General features: G+C 40.7%; 1 protein-coding gene across 1 annotated transcript; it reads left to right on the forward strand.

The window, feature by feature from the left end:
* Positions 1 to 5,115: 5,115 nt before the first annotated feature.
* On the forward strand, positions 5,116 to 6,042 carry LOC309800073 (putative olfactory receptor 10J6; the record flags this gene model as incomplete). The annotated part of the gene is given in 3 exon segments (XM_082613898.1): positions 5,116 to 5,400; positions 5,404 to 5,586; positions 5,590 to 6,042. Coding segments are annotated over 3 exon segments (921 nt in total).
* Between the last annotated feature and the right edge of the window lie 17,202 nt (positions 6,043 to 23,244).

The raw sequence follows: 23,244 nt of genomic DNA on the forward strand, positions 1-23,244 counted from the left end.
TCACATACAACCACAGGATCCAAAGCAAAACTAATCTAGTGTTATTGATAAGTTACACTGAGGCCCATAGTCTACAAGGGGCTGATCCAACTGTGTCTGGAGCAAGGAGGCAAAGACAAATGTAAAGCATTTCATCCAGAGCTCTAGCTGCTACAGTAACTTCTCATTGTAACCTCATGGGGTTCTTGTGAGGATTAGATGTGATGAGACATTCACAGCACCTACTCAGTACATGTTCTGGCACCAAGTAAGTGCTAAGTGTCAACTAAGACATAAAGGAAAATGAGAATTACCACCTAAAACTTCAAATCATCTGCCTTAAACTTCTTGGTATATTCCTACAAACAAAAAGAAACATTCATGCTCTATTTTCAGTCTCCGCTCCCAACCCTAATCCTTCCCTAACCAAACCCATGTATGTCTCCTGCTAGTAGCAGAAATGGGATAAGTTCTTCCCATAGACACTAAGGGACACCACATCTGACTTTTATACAAGTGCATTTTCACCAATAGTAACTAAACAAGGGCAACACACTAACATGGATTCCAAAGAACAAAAGATAGTGCCATGTGACATTCAACACATCTTTGTCTGAGTTGAGCTATTTTTCTCCAGGAGAAAAAGAAAGAACCAGGCCATATGAGACCAAAGCTTGCCCAATATTCCCTGCATGATCCATTTGTAATGAGATCTCCCAGCTCATTTCTGGATTCTGACTCCACACAGACCCATGGGATGCATATTAAGTCTCTTGGCAAATGAACCCTGGAGACAAGGGCTAGACAACAGGAATTCTCCTCTGAGAGTCCCTTCCAAATCAGATTTAAAGGGGCAGCTCCTCGAAGGTCAGAGGTGCTCAGGGCGAGGGTGTCACCCTGTGCTTCAACCAGAGTGCAGTGAACTGTAAGTGACCTAATAATGTAATAAGGCTTACCTAGAACCTAATAAGGCTGAGTTTTGTAAGGTACCAAGATTCTATTATTTCTTCTAGCAAAAAAAAATGACAATCAGTTTTCTTGGCATTACAATGACGTCTTGTAAATAAGTCATAATTGCCCGCTATGCTCTAAAACCAGAAAAGAGCACAGGCAGATTCTACAGACTCAAGAAGGTGGGGGAATTCCTTTGAGTATGAGAAGGCTTCTGTCCCAAAGAAAAGTCATCGTTTTCTTGTTTATTCAAATAGTTCACATAATCATCATTTTCTTAAGAAGTCAACTCCTCCATTCCTGGATCCTTAAACCTATTTTGTTTAATGAAAGGAAAAGAAAGGAAAGGAAAGGAAAGGATGGCAAGTTTGGCAAAAAGACAATGTCATTATTTTTTTAGCTGCACAACTCTTTTTAACACAAAATTATAATTATAGAGACTTGACTACCTTGCATATTTTACTTTTTAAAACAGATTCTGTTTCTAGGCACAGATTTTGCTTATAAAGATGTAGATAATTTTAAGTACCCATGAGTTTTGTCATAATTTCTTCCCTTTGCAAATGGTACTTCCTTTATACCCTCAAATTATTTTTCCCCTCTATCTTCTTTTTCTTTTTCCTCTAGTCGGAGTATTGGCTTCATGACTAAACTTTTGATGCATGAGCACATTTCAGTCTTCTTACTCCCCCACAGGGTTTTTGTCCTTCTGGAGTATTTAAATCATTTTGAAAGCTCCTTTCTATTCTATACTATGCTTTTGAGATTGTCTACTGGTGTGTCCCTCACACAGAAACACCCCGAGGGTTCAGGCACAGAGAGGAACCAGATTTGGGTGGTAGAAGGGCTGCTGCTCCAGTGCCCAGTTGCAGTCACTTCTGGCTGGGGTGACTCAAAAGAGCAACCAGGGGGAAAAAGGAGGCAGCCATCTGGTGCTAAAATCATCCTTAAGTTCAGTGACACCGGGCTTCACTGGTGCCACAGTGGTTGAGAGTCCGCCTGCCGATGCAGGGGACACGGGTTCGTGCCCTGGTCCGGGAAGATCCCACATGCCACGGAGCGGCTGGGCCCGTGAGCCATGGCCGCTGAGCCTGCACGTCTGGAGCCTATGCTCAGCAATGGGAGAGGCCACAACAGTGAGAGGCCCGCATGCCGCAAAAAAAAAAAAAAAAAAAAAAAAGAGGTTAAAAAGTGAGATAGGAGGCAATTGCTCTTAATCTGTATTCTTAGTCCTTAATGCTAAAACATCCCTGGAGACGTGACAAGATGGAGTGAACCGCACCCTAGAACTCCTGATGTGGACAGCAATGGTTGGGAGGAATACTTGGAAAAATATTCCAAGTGTGATGAGCGTATGACACTTATTCTAGGAAGTACAGCTAACCACCAAAGTGCACTTTATGGAGGGTGAATCCCAATCACTACAGGGCTCTTTGTTTATTTTGGCTAAAGGGCATGTGGAAGCTTTGGCTGTGCCTGAGTTCCTCTGGAAGGCGAAATGATAGCTCCTCCTAGTGGCAGAACATCACCCTTCCCTCACCTACTACACACCTTGCCTCTAAATAAATACTAACATGGAAAGAACGCTGCTTTGAACATTTGCATTATGTGCTCCCACATGTCTTGAGCTGGCCTTCTTTTTGCATTTTTTCTCTCAAGTTCTAAGAATATCCTGCCTTAAGATAGTCTTTCATTGTCTGTTCAATCCAATTCAAATGTTCACCACAGGCAATAAACTTATTTCTCACCCCTCTTTTTCTCCTGGGCTTATGTACCTGGGCCACATTCCCTGGTCATCGGCCATCCTGTTTATAACTTTACAATTTATTCGAAGAAAGTAATTTTATATTTACCCGAGGCATACTTATAACAAATCCAGCTGATTCGGGGTGAAAGCAGTACTTTTCAGGCCCTAAAGACACCAGGGATTTTCTTCCTCCTCCTGACTCAATTCAGCTTTTCTTCTTCTTCCCTACTCCAAATATGTCTATGGCTTTCCTGGCTTAATACCTTCTTAACCATTTTTTTGTAACTCACTGCAATAGGCTCATCAGAAAAGGGGAAAGGCACGTACGATCTGCTGTTCTCATCGATGACATGTTAAAAGTTCTTTTTTGTTTCCTCCCTGTAACCAGGCTTTCCATCCCAAGACTCTACTGAAACTGGCCAGTACCTCACCAGTGACCTCCTTCTTACTCAATCTAATACCTGTTCTCAGTTGTCATCCTCCTTGGCTTCTCCAAACTATCTATGAGCTATACATTTATGCTCAAAATTAAAATAATTTAAAATAAGGGCCATAATCCTCATAATCTCACCATATATTATAGGTGAGATTCCTATAATCTCACCCCACCCGAAGATAATGGTTAACCCGTGATAATATCAGATGTATATTCTTTCAGACTTTTTGCATATATAAATATATGCATTCACACACACAGACACACACTTTTAACCATATGGCAACCCACTGTGTTATTGTTATTTATATAGCTTTTCTGTTGCCCTTATTTAATGCATTCCACACATCTGTCTATGGAAGTACACTAGAGTAGCACTGTTCAACACAACTTTCACCAAGGAAGGAAATGTTTGATATCTGTGCTGCCCAACAGAGTAGCCACTATTTATATGTTGCGTTTGGGCACTTGAAATGTGGCTACTGGGACTGATGAACTGAATTTTTCCTTTAATTTTAAGTAGCCACAGCTCTACAGCTCTACCTCATCCTTCCTAAAAGCTGCTTAGAGTTGCACTGACACTCTTTCATCCCTACCTATCCAATTGGTATCTTGGCAGCCTCTTAATATAAATTACTTTAATTAGTGGCACACTCATTTCTACTTTCTTCTTATTTCCTTCTTATTTCCCACAATGGAGTACTTTCCAGAATATCCACAACATTTTCTAGATTGTGTTTCCCAGATTCCTAGGAATCTAGATTCACTAAGAATCTAGAATGTTGCCTAGATTGCTACTGTAAGTTTCCTAGATTTGCCAAAATCCTCCAGCCTGCTAGTATTATCTTGTTCTTTGCAGAAAATGGTTCAAACCACCATTTGATATGTGGTGGCAATCCCAGAGTCCCTCACCAAATTTCCAGGAAATACTGTGTGTGCTTGCCAGGGGGAAGATAGGACAAGAGAGGCCCTTGTACTTCTTCCAATCATTACTAGCAAGAAGTTTTTCTTCCTCCCTCTGGATTTTACCTCTTGCATATGGTACCCTTTTTCTGCACTGCCATCACCCAATTCTCTCCACTTTCCCAAATACCACTAACTCAAGATTGTACATATGACAGCTTTAAATGAAAGTTTGGGGCTCTTGAGGGGTTTTACATCACAATATAGTTTAGCAAACAATTTAAAATCAATTATTACACCTCTTTTATTTTTAAAATTCCCTCTGCCAAAAAGAAATCGGTTATTTCTTTCATTAAAGTTTCAGCCTTCTGACATGCTGCTGGTCCTCCTCTCTTTTCCAACAATTTCCCCCTTTTCTCCTTATTTTATTCACACCTAAATCCTCAAATCCCTGTTAATACTTTTACAACAAAGCAACTTTGCTAACGGTTTGTCTCACCTAGACCAACCTGGCTGAGCCCCCAACACCTCATCTTCACTGCCGCTAATGTGTCCCTAAAGATCAACTCTCCTGAGATTAATTCTGTTCCCTGTACACTGTTCCCAGAAGTTTTTCCTAAGTGGCACCAGTGATTTTAATTCAGTAAGTCTAACTCTTTCATCTCCATTTCGTTGTGCCAGCTTCTTGTACTTTCCCTAGAAGACAAACAAAGGCAAAGCTGAGATGGTGGAGGCTCAGGGGCCCTGCAGCTTACATATCATTAAAAGAAACAACTTTCCACCCATGCTCTACAAAAACAACAACATAATAAGGATAAGAACTTTAAAGGACATGTGAAGTAGTCTCACATATTGGTCATTCCTTAGAGGCTTAAGAAAAGATTAAGGAGACAGAAAAAACTGAATAAAGGGAGGAGGCTAAAGTAGCCATAGAGCTATGCCAGCACCCTCCTGATTATACAGTGAGGAAATAGACTCGTGTGTGTGTGTGCATGTGTGTGTGTCCCCACACTTCTCTCTCTATCCCTGTTTTAGAGGCCACGATGGGAATTTCTCCATGTTGACTCCCTGCATTGCTTTCAGGCACTGAAACTGAAGAATGCGGAGAGAAAACCTCACAGAAGTGACAGAGTTCATTTTCCTAGGATTCTCCAGATTCCATGAACACCAGATCATCCTCTTTGCAGTTTTTCTCATCCTGTATACATTAACCCTGGCTGGCAATGCCATCATCGTGACCATTATCCGCATTGATCATCACCTCCACATGCCCATATACTTCTTCCTGAGCATCCTGGCCAGTTCAGAAACTGTGTACACACTGGTCACCATTCCACAGATGCTCTCTGGCCTCATAGCCCAGAACCAGCCAATCTCCTTGGATTGAACCACTCAAATGTTCTTCTTTGTTACCTTAGCCATCAACAACTGCTTTCTGCTCACAGTGATGGGATATGACCATTTTGTGGCCATCTGCAACCCCCTGAGATATACACTCATCATGAACAAAAGGGTGTGTGTCCAGCTGATGTGTGGAGCCTTCAGCACTAGCCTGGCCATGGCAGCTGTCTAGGTGACATCCATATTTACCTTACCATTTTGTAACAGAGTGGTTGGTCATTTCTTCTGTGACATCCTCCCTGTCATAAAACTCTCCTGTATTGATACCACTGTCAATGAGATCATCAATTTTGTTGTCAGTTTATCGGTGATCCTGGTTCCCATGGGCCTGGTCTTCATCTCCTATGTTCTTATCATCTCCACCATCCCCAATATCGCCTCAGCCGAAGGCCAGAAGAAGGCCTTTGCCACATGTGCCTCCCACCTCACTAAGGTCATGGTCCACTACAGCTGTGACTCCACTGCCTACCTCAAGCCTAAGTCAGAAAATTCTGTAGAACAAGACCTCCTTCTCTCAGTGACCTACACCATCATCACTCCCCTGCTGAACCCTGTTGTTTACAGTCTGAGGAACAAGGAGGTCAAGGATGCCCTACACAGAGCTGTGGGCAGAAACATTTCTTAATCCACTGACCCTTTTTATAAAGAGCAGTATGTGTTCACATTGCATCCAACCTCACAAGTCTGTCCTGTGCAGTCTATCCTGTAATAAGATGTGCACAACTTGCTTCAACACCCTTATTACAAAAATCATCAGCTTTGTCTCTACATATTTTTGTCCAGGCATTTTCAACTGGGTATTTAAGAGGTGAGGAAGGTGGGCATGATTTTTTAAAAAGCATACCAAATTTCCAGGGTAGGGCAGGGGACTTCTTAAAAGTATATTAAATGTGGTCATTTTATGTTTGAAAAAAATTTTTTTAATCTTTATTACTTTCAAAATACAACCTACAGAAAACAAAACTGGATAAAATCTTCCCAGCAGGATAATAGTGAACAGTAAGGAAGAAAATTATACCAGAACCTTTGGGAAAGGTGAGATGCATGTTATTATTTTTAATTAAGGAAGTTGGAAATCACTGGTTTAGCCCTTGAAATTTCAGCCTTTGTTATTTGATTTATCCTAGAGGCTTTGCTTCCATCCAATATGGTCTTCAGAATGCTGACCAAGGCTGTAAATTGTGAACAGCTCTTGTCTCTCTAACTGTGCTAATCCAGTTCTCTCTGGCTGTTGGTTCTCTCCATGGAGTCAGCTTCTCTCTAGTCATTATGAAGAATAATGAGTTGTTCAAAAAAGAGCTCTACCCTGTTTGGAGCGAGAATCATAAAGGTATTCTTCATTGGCACACACCACGACACTTCCTGGATAACACCAAAAAGAAAAAATAGAACAAAACCAACAGCACCAGCAGTCAGAAGTAGTTCAGAGATTTGTTTAACCACTCAATTCACCAAAAAAAGGCTTAAAAGAAAATAATCTCTACTTCTACTAGTGTCTCTTTAAGGAAACCATGCTTTTCCCCAGGGCTTCCCAGGAGTTTTTCTGGTTTCATGCCACTGGTACATACCTGCTATACTGTTGCCTTGGGTGGTGCTAGGGAGAGTCAAAGACTCTTTTGTCCATGCATCTTTCTACTAAAGTATTTTGTGTTTAAACTGCTTCTCTGCTCATCCCTTAATGTTCTTTGTCTTCTTACTGAAGGGAGTGATTTCCTTTCCCTCTACTGAGAAGGTAACATCCAAGGAGCTCATCTAGAGTAAGATCTAGCTTTACAGACTTCTGAGATCCTAGGTAGGAAGACCATACTTCTTTCAAGGTCTAGTCATCTCTTTCTAGTTTCTGTCCAGTGTCTTTGAAATTTCTGCAGCATAAGAAGCAAGGCTTCCTACAGAAGCTTTTGAGAGGTCAAGAGCTCAGTCTGAGAGTCCTGGACTAGTCATAGGTCTTCCCTGACAGTGCTCTCAGGATCAGTCCACCCTGCAGCCATCCCCCACCCCCCACTCATAGACGACATCCCCTGAGGAATAGAGGCATGCCTTCCTACAGAATGAGAATGAGTCTCCTTGACAATATAAATGGACCCCCTCTCACTACCACCAAGACTACCTATAGGGCTGACTCTTAATTGTTACCCATCCTCCTCACTTCCCTCTGGACTAGCAACTGCTCTTATGCTCTTAGATCTGTCCTTTTGTATGCAGAAGGCAGGCTGTGGGACAGGGAGGATCAGTCTGAGCAGGAAAGTGGGGTAACAATGAGAAGCTGGGTGGTGGTCAAACCTGTTCTAACCATGTGCAGCTGCAGAGGCTGCCTCCCCCTGCTCATTACTCCCTTTTGACTTCTCCACGAAGCCATTCTTTCAGCAGTCCAGGGATAAAAGACAAAAGGTTTCTCCAGTGTTCTTCCTCCATCTAAATGCCCACAACAACAGACACATCACATGCCCCGTGTGCAATCAGAAGTTAAACATCAGAGTTGGGCCCAAGAAGAGCTGCCAGAAAAGATGAGTCTGAAACCTTGAAGGAAAAACATCTCCTTCTCCAGATCTGTTGCCTACAATGACTCAACTACATGTGCAATTTATAAAAATATATGTGCTGCTTTTTTTAGATAATAAGCTGCTGCATTATATGATAGGAAGGGTAGACGACCTGGAATCACAAGTCCTGAGTTCAGGTCCTGGCTCTATCCCCATCAGCACCTTTTATGAAGATAATGTTTTTCATTCTGCCTCACTAGCCATCAAAAACAGTTTTAACACCCTTACCTATTTATCCTGTGCTGTTATCCAGTTTATAAATGCTGCCTTACATTTTCTAGAGCAGTATCATTTACCTCATTCCCACCTAGGCAATTCGTTGCTCTTTCTTATTTGCCCCAAAAGTTCTTTGTGCAAAATTATATTAGGATAGCACTTTTACCATTGTGCCTTCGTTGCTTAATTGTGAGTCTGTTTCTATCACTGTATCACAAGCATATTGGGATCAGGAACTGTTTCTCTCACTGTTAAACCCTGTGCCTTGTACAGTGCTGGGTAGAATGGGTGCTTAATAATCAAGTACCGATTGTGTACCAAGCACTATGCTTGGACTTGCTGGCATGTTTTGATCAGCTAGACACACCTGCCTTGCCTTTCTGTGTCCTCTGCAGTTGGCCCTCACCTAAAAACAAAGAGTAATAAACAGATTCATAGTGACAGGGTCACTTGGTTCTATACTTCCTCCTGGATTTTCTATAAGCCAACTGCTCAGTTGCTTCAAGACCCTTCTCACTGTCAGTATTAATTTAGTCATTGCACTATTAATCCCTTAGCAACACAGAACTAAAACAGTTGAGTTATTTCATTAAAGAATATGGAGTTACCATACAAAAAAAATCATTCCTACCCATACTACGGTATAACCTCCAAAGCTTATTTAAAAAGAGATAAGTTTTTAAACAAAGAGTGATATGCTATATAAAATTAAGAATCAGGACACTTATCATAAGGTCCTAAGTAAAATAAGTCAGACAAAGACAAATACTGTATGAGCTCACTCATATATGGAATCTTAAAAAAAAAAAAAAAAACTCATAGAAAAAGAGAACAGGTTGGTGGTTGCCAGAGGCAGGGTTTGGGGAAATTGAATGAAGGTGGTCAAAAGGTACAAACTTCCAGTTATGAGATAAATTAAGTTCTGAGGATGTAGCAAACAACATGATGACTCTAGGTAACGATACTGTATTACATATTTGAAAGTTGCTGAGAGAGTAGATCTTAAAAGTTGTCATCACAAGGGAAAAAAAGTTTTGTAGCTACATGTGGTAATAGATGTTAACTTGTGGTAATCATTTTACAACATCTACATATATCAAATCATCATGTCGCATACCTTAAACTTATGCAATATTATATGTCAATTATAGCTCAACAAAAACTGAGGAAAAAAAGAATCAAGATATCTCCAAATTACACTTTTGGGAAAATGACAGACAAATCCATTATGAGGCCAAAAATTCTTCCAAAATGTTAGATTTTGAATCATTTTACAGCAAAGTCTCAGGGCCCCTTTTAACGGGGCACTCACCTCATCATTTTCCAGCCCGTATTTCTCCTGCCACGAAGGTAGTAAGAGGGGAGAAAGAAAACACAGAAACACCACCCAACAGCCATAAAAAGCTTGGTTGTGGGATTAGCTCTGGGAAATGGGAGAGGAAAGAAAGAGTCAGGAGATGACACTGAGGTATAGATTAGCGGCATATGTCATGTGGCTCTAGCTCTCCAGAAACTCATCTCTGAAGGGAACAGGAATTCCAAACCAGGAAAGTGAGTGGTATACAGCAGAAGGCAACTGCCATTTACTGAGGGTTTACTACATGACAGGCACTATGTTAAGTTGTAGTCATATACATTATTTCACTTAATAATACTTCAACTTTATAGTACTTTGCATTTCACGACAGTCTTCAAATATAATATCCTACTTGGTCCTTTCAATAACCTTATGAGGTATACATTTTTATGCCCACGTTTTAGGTTAATGGTGGAAACGTCAACTGACTTTTGCTTCAAATCACACAGTTGGTAACTGACAGAACTAGAACTGACAGAACTAGAACTGATACCACGATCCACTAGTTGACTTCAAACTATGTCTTCTTCACTCTGTTACCACCATTTCTCATCTGTAATCTTTCTGAAAGACACTATATTCTTTGAGTTCCTGTGGTTTCGTTCTGGACATCACTTCCACCAAAAAGTCTTCTCTAAATAACTTACGAGTTGTTCCTTCCATGAGCTACCACACTCCTCTAAGCCAGTGGCTGCCTTAGCAGTGCATTCAAGTTGCCCATTTCCTAGTCTGCCTCCCTCACCTCACAGCAAACCCCTTGACAGAAGAACTGCTTCTGTATCCCCAGTGCCTAGCACAGTTCTTGGCTTAAGACAGTTCAATAAATATTTATCAAACCTGAAAGCTAACTGAATAATGGGCCCCTTTGAACCTGCTTCTTGATGGCTAAGTATTGACGAGTGTCCACTGCTCTCCTGTGCTGTGAAGCATCCAGGCTCTCTGGATGGCAGTTTTTGCCTCTGTTTGGAAGAGCTCACAGATTCTTCTGCTTTGGAAATTTTGGGTATACCTTCTGTTATTCCTTTTTCTCCTTTCTTGTTTTCCAGATATGAGCTGTCACATTTCCGAGCTGTCCGTGTGCTGGACTGCAGCAGCCACCCTTTCTTGCACACAGCCTCCAAATCGTGGCTGAGGAATAAAAGCAAAGGAGCCACACAGAGAGGCAAAATAAGACTCCCTGAGAGAGAGCATTTCATGAAGTCAAAGAAACAAGAATCTCGAATCAGACTGTATGTGTTCTAATCTTACCTCTGCCCCTCACTAGATATTCTCACCTCTCTAGGCATCTATTCCCAGATCTTTCTTAATGGAGTAGGGACAGTCCCTAAAATTATTCCCACTTTTAGAGCTGGAGTTTAGCAAAGTAAAGTAAAATTTGATCAATTCAGGAAAGGTATATTGCGTGCTAGACACTGGGGCTAGAGTAATAGTAAGCTATCACAATCCCTGCCTTCCTAGTGCTAAGAGGGATGTCCAAAAATTAAGCAAGTAGTGATAAATCTTATGACGTGAGAAATACTGGATGCTATTGGAATACATATTGGTGGGTTCTAACCAAGTCTCAGGGGTCAGGGAAGAGCAACCAGAGGAAATAGAGTCTAAGCTTAAGATCTGAAGGCTCGGTAGGAGTCAGCTCGATGAAAGGTTGGGAAAGGTCTGGAAAAGCAAGATCAAAAGTGTATTCTAGGCAGAGGAAGCAGCACTTACAAAACTATATAAGAAAAGATTTGAAAAAATTATGAGTTTAATAGAACTGGGGTATAAAATTCATGGGATGTTGACAGAAAAGCAAATTGAAAAGTTGGTAGCAATCACATGTATAACCCATATTAAAGAGTACGTATCCTAAAGACACTGAATAGTATTTATATGTCCTTAAGTAAAGCAATGACGTGGTCTATTCAGAAAGTTCACTCTGCCAGCAGAAGGGGAAATAAATTACAGAGGGGAACACTGGCAAAAAGACTGACTGAGGAGTTATTATGGGACCACAAATGTCAAGTGATGGTAGACGGGATTGGTGAGGAGGCCGATGGAGAGAAATGGACAGGCTTGAGAGTCTTGTGGGAGGTAAGACTGACATTTCTTGGTTATGGGTTAAATATGGGGGTGGGGTGGGTAATGGAGTCAAAGAGGACCTTGAGATTTCTGGCAAATGGGTGGACTGTGGTGTCCTTAACCAGTACAGGGAACACTGGAAGAGAAGCAGGTTGGGAGGTGAAGAAGGAGACAATGAGTTTGATTTGGGGCTTTTAAGGTTGAAGGGTCTGTGAGTATTCAAGTGGAGACATCCAAGAAGCTGGATCCATAGGTCTGGAACTCAGGAAACTGTTCTGAGATACAGATATAGTTGTAGGAATCATAAATATATAGATGGTCATTTTAAAATGGAAATTAATGGATTCACTCAGGGAGAATGTGTAGAAGGAGAGAAGTCCACCTCAAGCAGAATGCTGAGGAGCGGCAGACAAGATGCGATCCTGGTGCAGGGATGTAGGGGTGGTGTTGACAATAAACTATCAGGAAAGCAGGAAAGCAAGGAGAGGAATTCTCCGCTCCATGTGCCAAAGTCCTCAGTGATTGGTAAGTTCTAATGTCCCTTGTGGATGGGAGAGGAAGCCTTTCTGGTTCCTTCTACTCCCCAGTACAACTGCATGTAACCCTGCATGGCATGTGGTGCCCTCCTCCCCATGGGGCTGTGCGTATAAGTGACAATAAACTGCTGCCAGTCTCATCTGCCCAGTGTTGGGTGGTCTGTGTCTGGGCATCTTATATCATTTAGAGTGGAGGGAATCCTTCACCAACAGGGTGAACAGCTAGTGATCAGAACACAGGGTAGATGTCATGACAAGAACATATGAGTTTCTTATGATCAAACGAACTCCACTGAGTGAGCTGGGCTTGAGTTAACTTGCAGGTTCCTCAGCTGAGGGCAGTCTGACAAGGGGGTCTAGCAGCAAAAGAATACCCATGTCTCCTGGAAGTAGGATCTCAGAGGGATGGGACTCTGAATTCTAATGTCAGGGAACTGTCTGGAAGTTTCTGTAGGGCCTTCCAAAGAACTCATGCATGTGCCGGAGCTGCACCAAAAATCTGTCAATGACAGTGAGAGAACCATGGTAACCAGTAATAGGGTAGCTACAAACAAGGCTGTCAATTGAGTTAAGAGCAACTTGTCTCCGTCCCCCTGCTTACTCACCACCACACCGTGAAGAGCTAAGTCTCAAAGCAGTGGAGAAATTTCAGAACCAGACTAGCACTTCCCCCAACCATAATTTCCAAGGTTGTTAAAGTAGAAAAGGAAGATAGTGAAATAGTAGATTCTGCCTTTCTAACCCCCTACCCACAATGCAAACAGCTGGAGTAGGAGGAAAATCACACAAACCATTGTCCCCACTGATCTTTGTATCCCCAAAGCCACAAGTCGGCCCACTACAGGGCCAGCAGAGCAGGGGATCTCAACTTTTACTAATTGAAAGAGAAGGAAACATTGTGGACTCTGCCCCAAATAGCATTAAAAGGCAGGAAAAAAATTCTACAGAGCCTGATTGGAAACAGAAGTTGAGGCAGAAAAAATCAAAATGTTTATACCTACCCAACTGTGTTAAAAGTGATCAATAAACTGATTACACATATAGAATTTTGTAAAATTGTTTAGCTCTCAATGGAATCCATCTAGTAATGTGAGATTTTGTTCACTCTTCAGAAGTAAGAGCTTTGTACATATATTTTCAAAACTATTATTCAGATGTGCACGGGACTGTACCTTCCATTTTACAGAAGCTCAATAAACTTTGTTGAATGGGAACAAATGTGTGGATGAGGTTGGGCCCTGGGTGCAAAAAGTGAGGCAAACTATGAATGAGGCTAAGTTCTCAACTGGCCTAAAACAGAGCTTCGCCTGTATATGCAAGACTCCTTTCTCTCAGGCAAAAAAAAAAAAAAAAAAAAAAAAGACTTTCCCAACCAGGTCTTTAAGAATGAAGGGAGCAGGGAAGAGATATTAAATTTATCTGATTATTTAGTTGTGTTCCTTCTCAAGCACCTGTATGATAAGAAGAACAAAAAAATCACAGACCTGAGTTTCATATCTGATAGACCCTTTCCATCCCTTTAATTGTACCTCTCTCCCATCCCCAACCTACTATTATTCCCCTTATTTAAGGCACCATGAGACCTCTGATAAACCTTTGAGAGCTAAGTGCTAAGAGCCAACAGGTAAAGAACAAAGCCTCCACTGAGCCTGATGTAAGCAATGCAGCTGCCACACCAGGAACAAAGGCAGGTTCCCCCAGTCCTCTCCAGAGACTCACATCTTCCCAGACCCGGTTCACAGGCTGCCTCCACAGAGCTCTTGAGAGACTTGGTGAGGTTGTAGTTTGAGAGCTTCCTATATGGTTAATTAACATTCATAGTAAGAAACAAACTTGGACTTGTAAATGTACTCTGTAGGTATCATAGGACAGTCTTTACACAGCTGAAGTAGTAAGATTCCAACTTCCAACAGGAAGTCCAAGGGAATTGTTAACTTCCAGTTCATAGCAAATTACATGAACATTTTTCATTTGGAGACCTGCATTATCACTGCTTTTGAGACAGCTTTACCTTCCTTGAGCCTGGATCTATAATGATACTTTCCCGAGCCTTCTTCCCCTAGGGGAAGAGAAAGGATATGGCAAAGAAGGAAAGAACATAAAGATGAACAAAGTATAACAGTATGAAATTTTGGCTGTATATACATATATTTGAACATTTAGTCATTTTTTTTCCTTTTCTGTAATAGAAGGGTTGGCCTATAAGGAATGAAAACATTTCTTCTATTATTAATGACTTGGACCTGTTTTAATATAAGCTATTGGAGTTCTTCCCAGTTGGATAAAAGGGGGTGAAAGTGGGAAAGGCAGGAAAGCAACAAGGAAAAGTGGAGAATTTTAAAGACTGGGATCCAGGGAGAAAAGTGACTCAAGAGACGAACCACTGCCTAGGAAGTGATAGCCAAGCTGGTCTGGAGAAAAAGCACAGGGAGGGAAGGGCATTGTTTGGGCACCTCGGTGCGTCGAGATACCCTGTGGATCAACTGTCCAGCCTCCACACATGGCCCACACAGAAGGCTCATGTCAAGTGATGTTCCAGTCTTCACCCATAGAAACTTTGATCCACCTGCACCTGTTCTCCACCTACTGACCAGGGATCTAATCTGTGCTTTTTAACTGTGGCAGAGTATTCTACTATATTCGTTTAATCCATCCTCTAGTAATAGACATTTAGTTTGGCTTTAATCCTTTTCTGTCACTAACAATGCTGCAGTGAATAAACCTCTTCACACTATCTGATACATGTGCAAGTATAAAGCCACATGGACAAATTCTAAACACAGAGCTTGATGGAAAAAGTAAGATACAAATATACAACATCGTAATTCCATAAACCTACCTGAAAATGCATGCATATAAAACCAATAAATTTCTAGGAAAACACGCAAAAAGGATACACATTAGAGACATTAGAATGATTATGGGAAGGTATAAGAGAGCTAAATCATCTCAATTATAACAGGAAGTTAAGAGATTAAATTTGATAAATCAATAAGTAGCATAGAAAGAGAAAAGTAAATACCAGAAGGTATAGCTAAATGAATTACTTCTAGGAAGTTGGATTTAGGGGCAAGGAGGGATAAAGAAGGAAAAGTGCTATTTTTCATTATAAGCTTTTTAGTATTGCTTGATTTTTAAACTATGGGCTTGTATTACCTTAATAAGAATAAAATTTGGAAATAAAGGTAATAAAAGTCAAAAAAAATTGGCCTGAAGGGCAAAGATATGGAAAATAATGTATTAAGATTTTGAATTTCAAATCCAAGGGAACTTTTTAAGGGTTTAAATGTATATAAAATTAAATTTCCCTCTAGGAAAATTACATTACCACAGTAATAAATGAGACTGCTCTTTTCCTCATATCCTCACTAACATTAGGAATAAACTTTTTAAAAAGTCTTCATGGTAAGTTTCTGAAGAAAGTCAAGGAGTGCTTGTTTCTTCAAAATGGATATTTCTGACATTACTCTCAAATATACACACACACACAACCAGCCCAGCTACAAATTTTTGAGGCCCAGCAAAATGAAAATGCAGGGTCCCTTGTTCAACAATTACTAAGAGTTTCAAGGCAGCACCAGCAGAGCTTTAAACCAAGTTCAAGGCCCTTCTAAGTACAGGCCTGGGCAACTGCACAGATCACATGCCCATGACGCCAGCCCTGCAACATACATCTATTTTCTGCTATTGAATTTCTGAAGGTGTAGAACCTGGGAATTTCCACTTTTAATGAAGAATCTCAAGTGTTCTTAATCAGGGTTCCCAGGAACTATACTTTGAGAACTGCTCTAGACCCACCCATAAGGACCAGAGAAGCACTGAGAGGCACCTCTTAATGACAGAAAACAAGTTTAGCTGGCTTGGAAAAAAAGCATAATTAACCATAGAGCACTTCTCAGTCTTAATTCACCAGTGACATGAGATGAAGGAGTCGGATTACAAAGGACCCTTGAACAACACAAGGGTTAGGGTGTCAACCCTCCACTGCATCTAACTTATAATCAGCCCTCCGTATCCACAGTTCCTCCATATCCAAAGATCCAACCAACTGCAGATCGTGTAGTACTGTGGTATTTACTATTGAAAAAAACCCACATAAAAATTGACCCATGCAGTTCAAACCCAGTGGTTTTCAGGGGTCAACTATATATGCCAGAAGACAAGAACATGCATGATTCCACAGGCAGAAGGCCCTGGACTGAGGTTTAGTACATGAGCTTTGGTTATCAAGGGGAGTTACTAGCTGGCAAGGACAAGACAGGGTCCTAGTTCTTGTGCCTGGAATGGACAAATCAGGTCACTGGAACAGAAAGCCAGAACAGGGAAAGTGAATGAGTTAATCCAACCATTATTTCCCAAGGTTTTCTGATATAGAGCCCATCTCCAAGGAACGCACAATCCAGTGGGTGTCTCAAACAAGTGAGTTGATAATGTTCTAATAGAGTCAGGTCTATGCACCATGGGAGCAGAGTGGAAGCATAACAAAGTAAAGTAGGACGGGGAAGGGGGAAGAGTGGGAATCGGAGAGGGGAGGAAGGGGAGGGAGGAACAGAAACACAAAAATACTGAAGAGCCAAAGTGAAAGAGCATGTGGTGCTAGGGTAGTTAATGAGACACTCAGTATCCTGGATGGTGTTTAAGGTATTAGATGATCAAGGACCAAAGCCCTGTCACCAAACAGGGGGCTCCATGAACAGGTTACAAAATTAAGGGTATCATACAGGCAACCAGCCCCATGGAACCTGAATGTGGAGAAAAACAGGCAGAGAAATCCTGCTTAGCTTCTCGCCTAAAGTCCAGAATCAAGGTCCCAGATTCTCTGGGAACCCATACTGGGCCAAGACTCTCAATAGGGATCCAGAGAACCCACCTTCAGGAATCAAGTAAGACATCAACAGTGGAATGAATGTGAACAAGAAGGAAAGGCTGAGAGTTCTTCCCTTCCCAATTTCCCTATGTCCCTCACATGGCTGAGCATTAACCCAAAAATTGACATCCCGGTGGCTGTGTCACCTAAGCAGGCCAAGATGGGCCATACCCTTCCCTTGAACCCAGCCTGCACCAGAAGCTGGAGTTCTGATGCCTGAAACAGCACAGATGCACCTTGCCAGATAAGAACATAAAGACTTCCAAATTCATCCTCTGAAAGCTCTGGCTGTCATATAGGTAAGTTGTTGTATCTTTTTTTTTTTCCCCAGTGCATATTTTTTTTTCTTGGTTTATGTCCGATTATCATATATTACTTAAGACTTTACTTAATCCATTACGGGCACCCTAGAATTTATTTGTTTTCAAAGACCTCAGAAGTGGCCACAGGTTATTTTTACCACACAGTCATTTACACATAAATCGTATTTACAGAGGATTGTCCTATATCACCTATTTGAATTTGTTTCCGTACAAAACAAGATTCCCTCCAGGTCCAGAGCTTATGTATAAATATCTGGTTCTTCTGCAGTCTCAAATTGCAGTACTTCCCCTCATTCTCTGGTTTCCTATTTTTTTTCTCTAAGTGCATTGCCTTCATGGACACATCATTTGCTATCTTGATTCTTAGACGTATAGGAATATTTCCATGGTCTTTCATTCTTTTTGAGTTTTCTTCCTAGTGGTATTTTTAGTTTGTACCATCACACTGTTTTTGCTTATATTTTTGAGACTCTTTCTTAATATAGTATGTGGAAAGTTCCCTGATGGCATCATCCTTGCAGGGAACTACTTCCAGACCTCAGAGAAGGCAGAGTCCAACATATGGAGTGTGGATAACTACAGTGGCTCAGGGTTGGCAAAAAGGACATGACTTGGTGGACTGATGCTATAAAAAACCTGAAAATTATATATACACAAAGTCACTTCCCAGCCCTCCCTAAATCCAAACTGTGGCTTATCACTAAAGAGAAGATGGTGAGAGTGGATTTTTACCCTTCCACAATACTGGGCTTTGATGAGATTTGCTATTTTCCTTTTGAAGTCTGGCCTCAACATTTGGAAGGCTAAACTGTGATGTAACTTCATGTGAATAAAAAATATATGCACATAATGCCCTGACCCATGAAACGAAAAGGTACATAGAAGGTAGCAAAGTATGAAGCACTGAGAAGTGTGATTCTGACTGTTCAGAGGAGGGGGACCTTGGTAATCCCACCTAATCCTTGCACCTACCCTCTTGTACAGAAACACTTAGGAAGACAGAGATAAGTAATGAGCCTACTGGGCTTATACATCTAGGTAGAGACTTGGCTGCTGAGAAAGAAGGAACTAGAACAATATGAAGTTGGTCTCATTTGTAAAGCTGGGATATAAAGGGCATTAAGATGAGGCAGAAGGACAGCTACAGAAGCAGAGGGATGTCACCAGAATGTTTCCACTTCATGGGATCACACAGATCCTACCACTCAACCCTCATTTTACTGTATATATAAGGAAACTGAGACCCACAGCAGCCAAGGTCAGAAAGCTCGCTCTTAGTAGCAAGCTTTATATTGCACCCCAGTGTGCTGACTACTCTACCCCACCACGCTCCTCAGGCTGACCAGGGCTCCTTGTGAACAGTGGATTAGAGCATTGACTGCCTGCAGCCAGGGAGGCCCCAGCATGGGATGGAAAGTCTAGGGTAAAGACTGTGTATCAGAATCCAGAGTAGACACACAATTCAAAGGAACAATCATGAGCATAAGTAGTGAAGGATAGGAATAAATTAAAAGTAACTACAAATTTTCCAAACTAATGAAGGTTCTATCTCAGCCACTTAAATATTGTGTGAATTTCTGAGTCAAGAAGTTAAGCAGGTAATGGTTGACCCAACTCCATGGAGCTTTTTCATATGGAAACTGGAGATAATCAACATTGCTATATCTCACAAAGTTAAGATATAAAATAACTCACTTAACAAACATTTCTCTACCATATATAAAATAACCAACAAGGACCTACTGTATAGCACAAGGAACTCTACTCATTCTGTAATAACCTATATGGGAAAAGAATGGATATATGTATAGTATAACTGAACCACTTTGCTGTACACTTGAAACCAACACAACATTGTAAATCATCTATACCCCAATATAAAATAAAAATTAAATTAAAAAAATTCTCAATCACTTACTGTAAATTAAACAATGTGTTAGCTGCTGGGGATATGCAATCAAGACACTAATCTTGTCCACAACAGTATTAGATATGTGAAAATGTTTTTTAAAATGTAAGCCACAATATAACTTATTACAATTATTACTATTGCAATTATTACTAGGAAAATAAAAAACAACTGATACTATCAAAAATCTTAGCGATAAAAGTTTATCTTGGGGGGTAGGGGAGAATAGCTGGTGGAAAGAGTAGTTAGAGAATATGGTTTCCAAAATATTAAGCTACAAGTGACAAGGAGGCCTGCAACAAGAAATATGAAACATATTAGATATACAGCAAGTATTTTTTAAGTGAATGAATAAAATTAACTTGTCAAACTGTTAAGGGCAATATCCATGATGAATCAGGATATGCTGTGTTGCAGCCTGAGGAAGAAAGAGAATTAGAAATGTAGATTTGGGGGAATCTCCTGGCAGTCCAGTGATTAGGACTCGACACTTGCACTGCTGAGGGCCCAGGGTTCAGTCCCTGGTCTGGGAACTAAGGCCCCACAAGCTGCGCAGCACAGCCAAAAGAAAAAAGAAATGTAGATTTTGGAGTCACACGAAAAGTAACATTTATTAAATGCATTTTATCTATCAAGATCATTTTAAGTGATTACCAAAAATAAACTCATTTAATCCTAACTGGAATATTCTTGTTCTCGAGTTGCAGGTGAGGAATATGAAACAGGGCGAGGACAAGAACCTGCTCACCATCACACAACAGAGTCATGGTTTGAACCCTGGCAGTCAGTCTCCACAGTTTAAGAGCCTAATTACCATGCAATGCTGTGTATTTCTGTTCTTGCAACAAAGAAATGATAAATTACTAAGATCAGATGACTTCTTTATAGTGAGAAAGTGAAGAAAAATTGTCAGGAGCCCATGCAGATCCAAGGTTATAAGGAGAGAATAGAGCCAGAATGTGGAAAAGTAGTAAGGTGATATAGTGGAGGGGTAGAGGCCAGAAAGGCTTATCAATCAGAGCCTACCGAGGAAAACAGAGTCCATTCTACATATGTAGAACAAGGAAATTAATACAGGAAGCTGCTTACACAGGTAATGAAAGAGCTCAGGAATCCCAACATTATATAGTAAGACAACCCAGGGATGAGCAACATCAAAAATCTCGTACCACCCTTAAATTGGAAGGACTAAGAGAGAAAGTCGTGTCTTAGATTGGATTCTCTGTTCCCTACCCTACCCCCACTGCAAATCAGGGCCTAAGACTAGAGCTTATGAGCATGTAAATATAGGCATATCCTAAAAATCAATAAGAAAACATCAAAGAAATCAAAAGAAAAATAGCAGGAGGCCCGAGCAGACACTTCACAAAAGGGGATATCCAAATTGCAAATAAACATGTGAAAGTGTTTCATTCTTAAGACTCACAGACACAGAGAACAGACTTGTAGTTGCCAAGGGGGAGGGAGGGTCGGGGAGGGAAGGATTGGGAGTTTGGGATTAGCCAATGCAAATCATTACATATAGAACGGATAAACAACAAGGTCCTACTGTATAGCACAGGGAACTATATTGAATATCCTGTGATAAACCAGAATGGAAAAGAATATTAAAAAGAGTGTGTGTGTGTGTGTGTGTGTGTGTATGTATGTATAACTGAATCACTTTGCTGTATACCAGAAATTAACACATTATAAATCAACCATACTTCAATTAAAAAAATGTTTCACTCTTATTAATGATCAGGGAAATCAGATTTAAAACCACAATGTCTTAGTCTGTTCATTCTGCTATAACAAAATACCACAGACTGAGTTGCTTATAAAAAATACAAATGTATTTCTCACAGAGGCAGTAGATCTCAGATCAGGGTGACAGCATGGTCCGGTGAAGGCCCTCTTCCAGGTCACAGACTTCTCACTGTGTCCTCCATGGTGAAAGGGGTTAGGGAGCTTTCTGGAGTCTCTTTTCTAAGAGCACTAATCCCATTCATGAGGGCTCTGCCCTCATGACCTAAGCACCTCCAAAATGCCCCACCTCCCTACCATCACCTTGTAGATTAGGATTTCAACACATGAATTTTGGGGGGACACAGACATTCAATCTACAGGACATGATGAAATTATCACTAGACACTTGCCAGAATAGTTAAAATTTTTAAAACAGACAATGCCCAAAATTGGTGAGGTGGGGCATGTGAAATTCTCATGCACTGCTAATAAAAATGTAAAATAGTATATAACCACTTAGGAAAATTATGTGGTAGTTTCTATTAACACTAAATATGTATTTATCCTATGACCCAGCAATTTTATTTCTAGGTATATACCCAAAATACATACATATTTTCACCAAAAGATGTGTACAATAATGTTCATGAATGCAATATTCATAATAGCCAAATAGTGGAAACTTTCCACATTTCCATTAACCCTGCAAGGAATAAATTGTGTGACAGTCACACATTAGAATGCAGCAAGATTGAATAGATTCCTACTATATGGAACAAAGTGAGTGAATCTCACAAACGTAATGTTGAGGAAAACAATGCAAAATGCTTAATTCCATTTTACACAAAGTTCAAAAAGAGGTATAACCAACCTCTGGTGTTAGAAGTCATGACAGCAGTAAGTTTCAAAAAGAAGAAAGAGAGGAGTCACTGGGAGGAGACACGAGGAATGTTTCTGGGGTCCTGGGAATGTTCCACTTCTTGACCTAAGTGGTGACTACATGGGTATGCTCACTTTATGATAACACACAATATGTTCATAACTTATGCATGTATATGTATTTGTGTATTTATGTGATTTGTATGCATATAATGCTTCCATTTTAAAGCCTCCTTTAGAAAAAGATAATGTATGTAAAGCACTAAATATAGTGACTGACACATATTAGGCTCTTGATATTAGCTATAATGAATAAAATGATGGAAGCTCAACAATGTGCATTTGTAGTATTTTGGATCATCTGTTAATTCTCTTATTAATACCCTGCAGCCAAAGCTGGAGTAGAAAACGTGTAGTGGGAGGGACCCAGAGGAAAGACTCTTAGAGCAACCATACCATTTGGAAGAGTGGGAAAGTACCAATCCCATTGTCTCTCCCTGAAGCTCTAGTGGCCCTTCTGTCACTTCCTCATTGTATGTAAAGAGTGAATCATGCCTTAGATAGTTCTTTAATATTTAGTTACTTGGGACACACATATGCTTACAGACAGACTTCTCCCTTTTCTACAATTCACATCAATTACCATTTACCACCCTATGCATAATTAAAACCCATTTAATTATAAACGTTCAAAGAAGTCCTGCTCCCATGAACATGCCTCTTTTACTTCTTTACAAATAGAAGGATTCTACACTCTCCCTATATATGTAGATATAGCTCCTGCTTTGCATTAAGTTTTGCCTCTCATCTTTACCTCCTTATTTCAGAATTCCTTAGCTTACAACTCTTGCCTGATTTAATCGTTATGGTTGTCAGCAGTGAGTCTGCAGAACTCTGGGGAGAATTTCCCTATTACAGAGTGCTTCCCTCTCAATTGGGCAGTCATCCCTAGTCAGCCTCATCTATGTCTATTTCCTTACAGCCTCTCTTGGACAAGAAGCACAGGTTTTCCTCCCTAGTTACACTTCCTCTTTTCCTTATGTGGGAAGATTTTACAGTCCAGCTGGCACACCTGCTTCACTTCACCAAACACATTCCTTATTCAAGGGCATGCTTGAACCACGTTTCTAATTGGTCTGTCCCTTTCAGCCCTAAATGAAAGGCTCCTTCCAAGAAGCAGGCTCCATTCTCCCTGGGCAGTACTTCTCCGGTTGAATATTTACACCCCACAAACCATCAGAATAGAAAAGTTCTCCCTCGATAATTGCCGTATCTCTAGCTCTATGTCTTAGTAGGCAATCCATCCATATTTGTTTTTGAATTTAACACCCTGCAGTTGGGACGGCAGATGTCTTAGGCAGAGTATCGCTGCACTGTTTCACTTCACTGGAGACACAATAGACAGTAAGCCGAG

Source organism: Mesoplodon mirus, assembly GCF_964341445.2.
Source record: "Mesoplodon mirus genome assembly, chromosome: 3".
NCBI lineage: Eukaryota > Metazoa > Chordata > Mammalia > Artiodactyla > Ziphiidae > Mesoplodon > Mesoplodon mirus.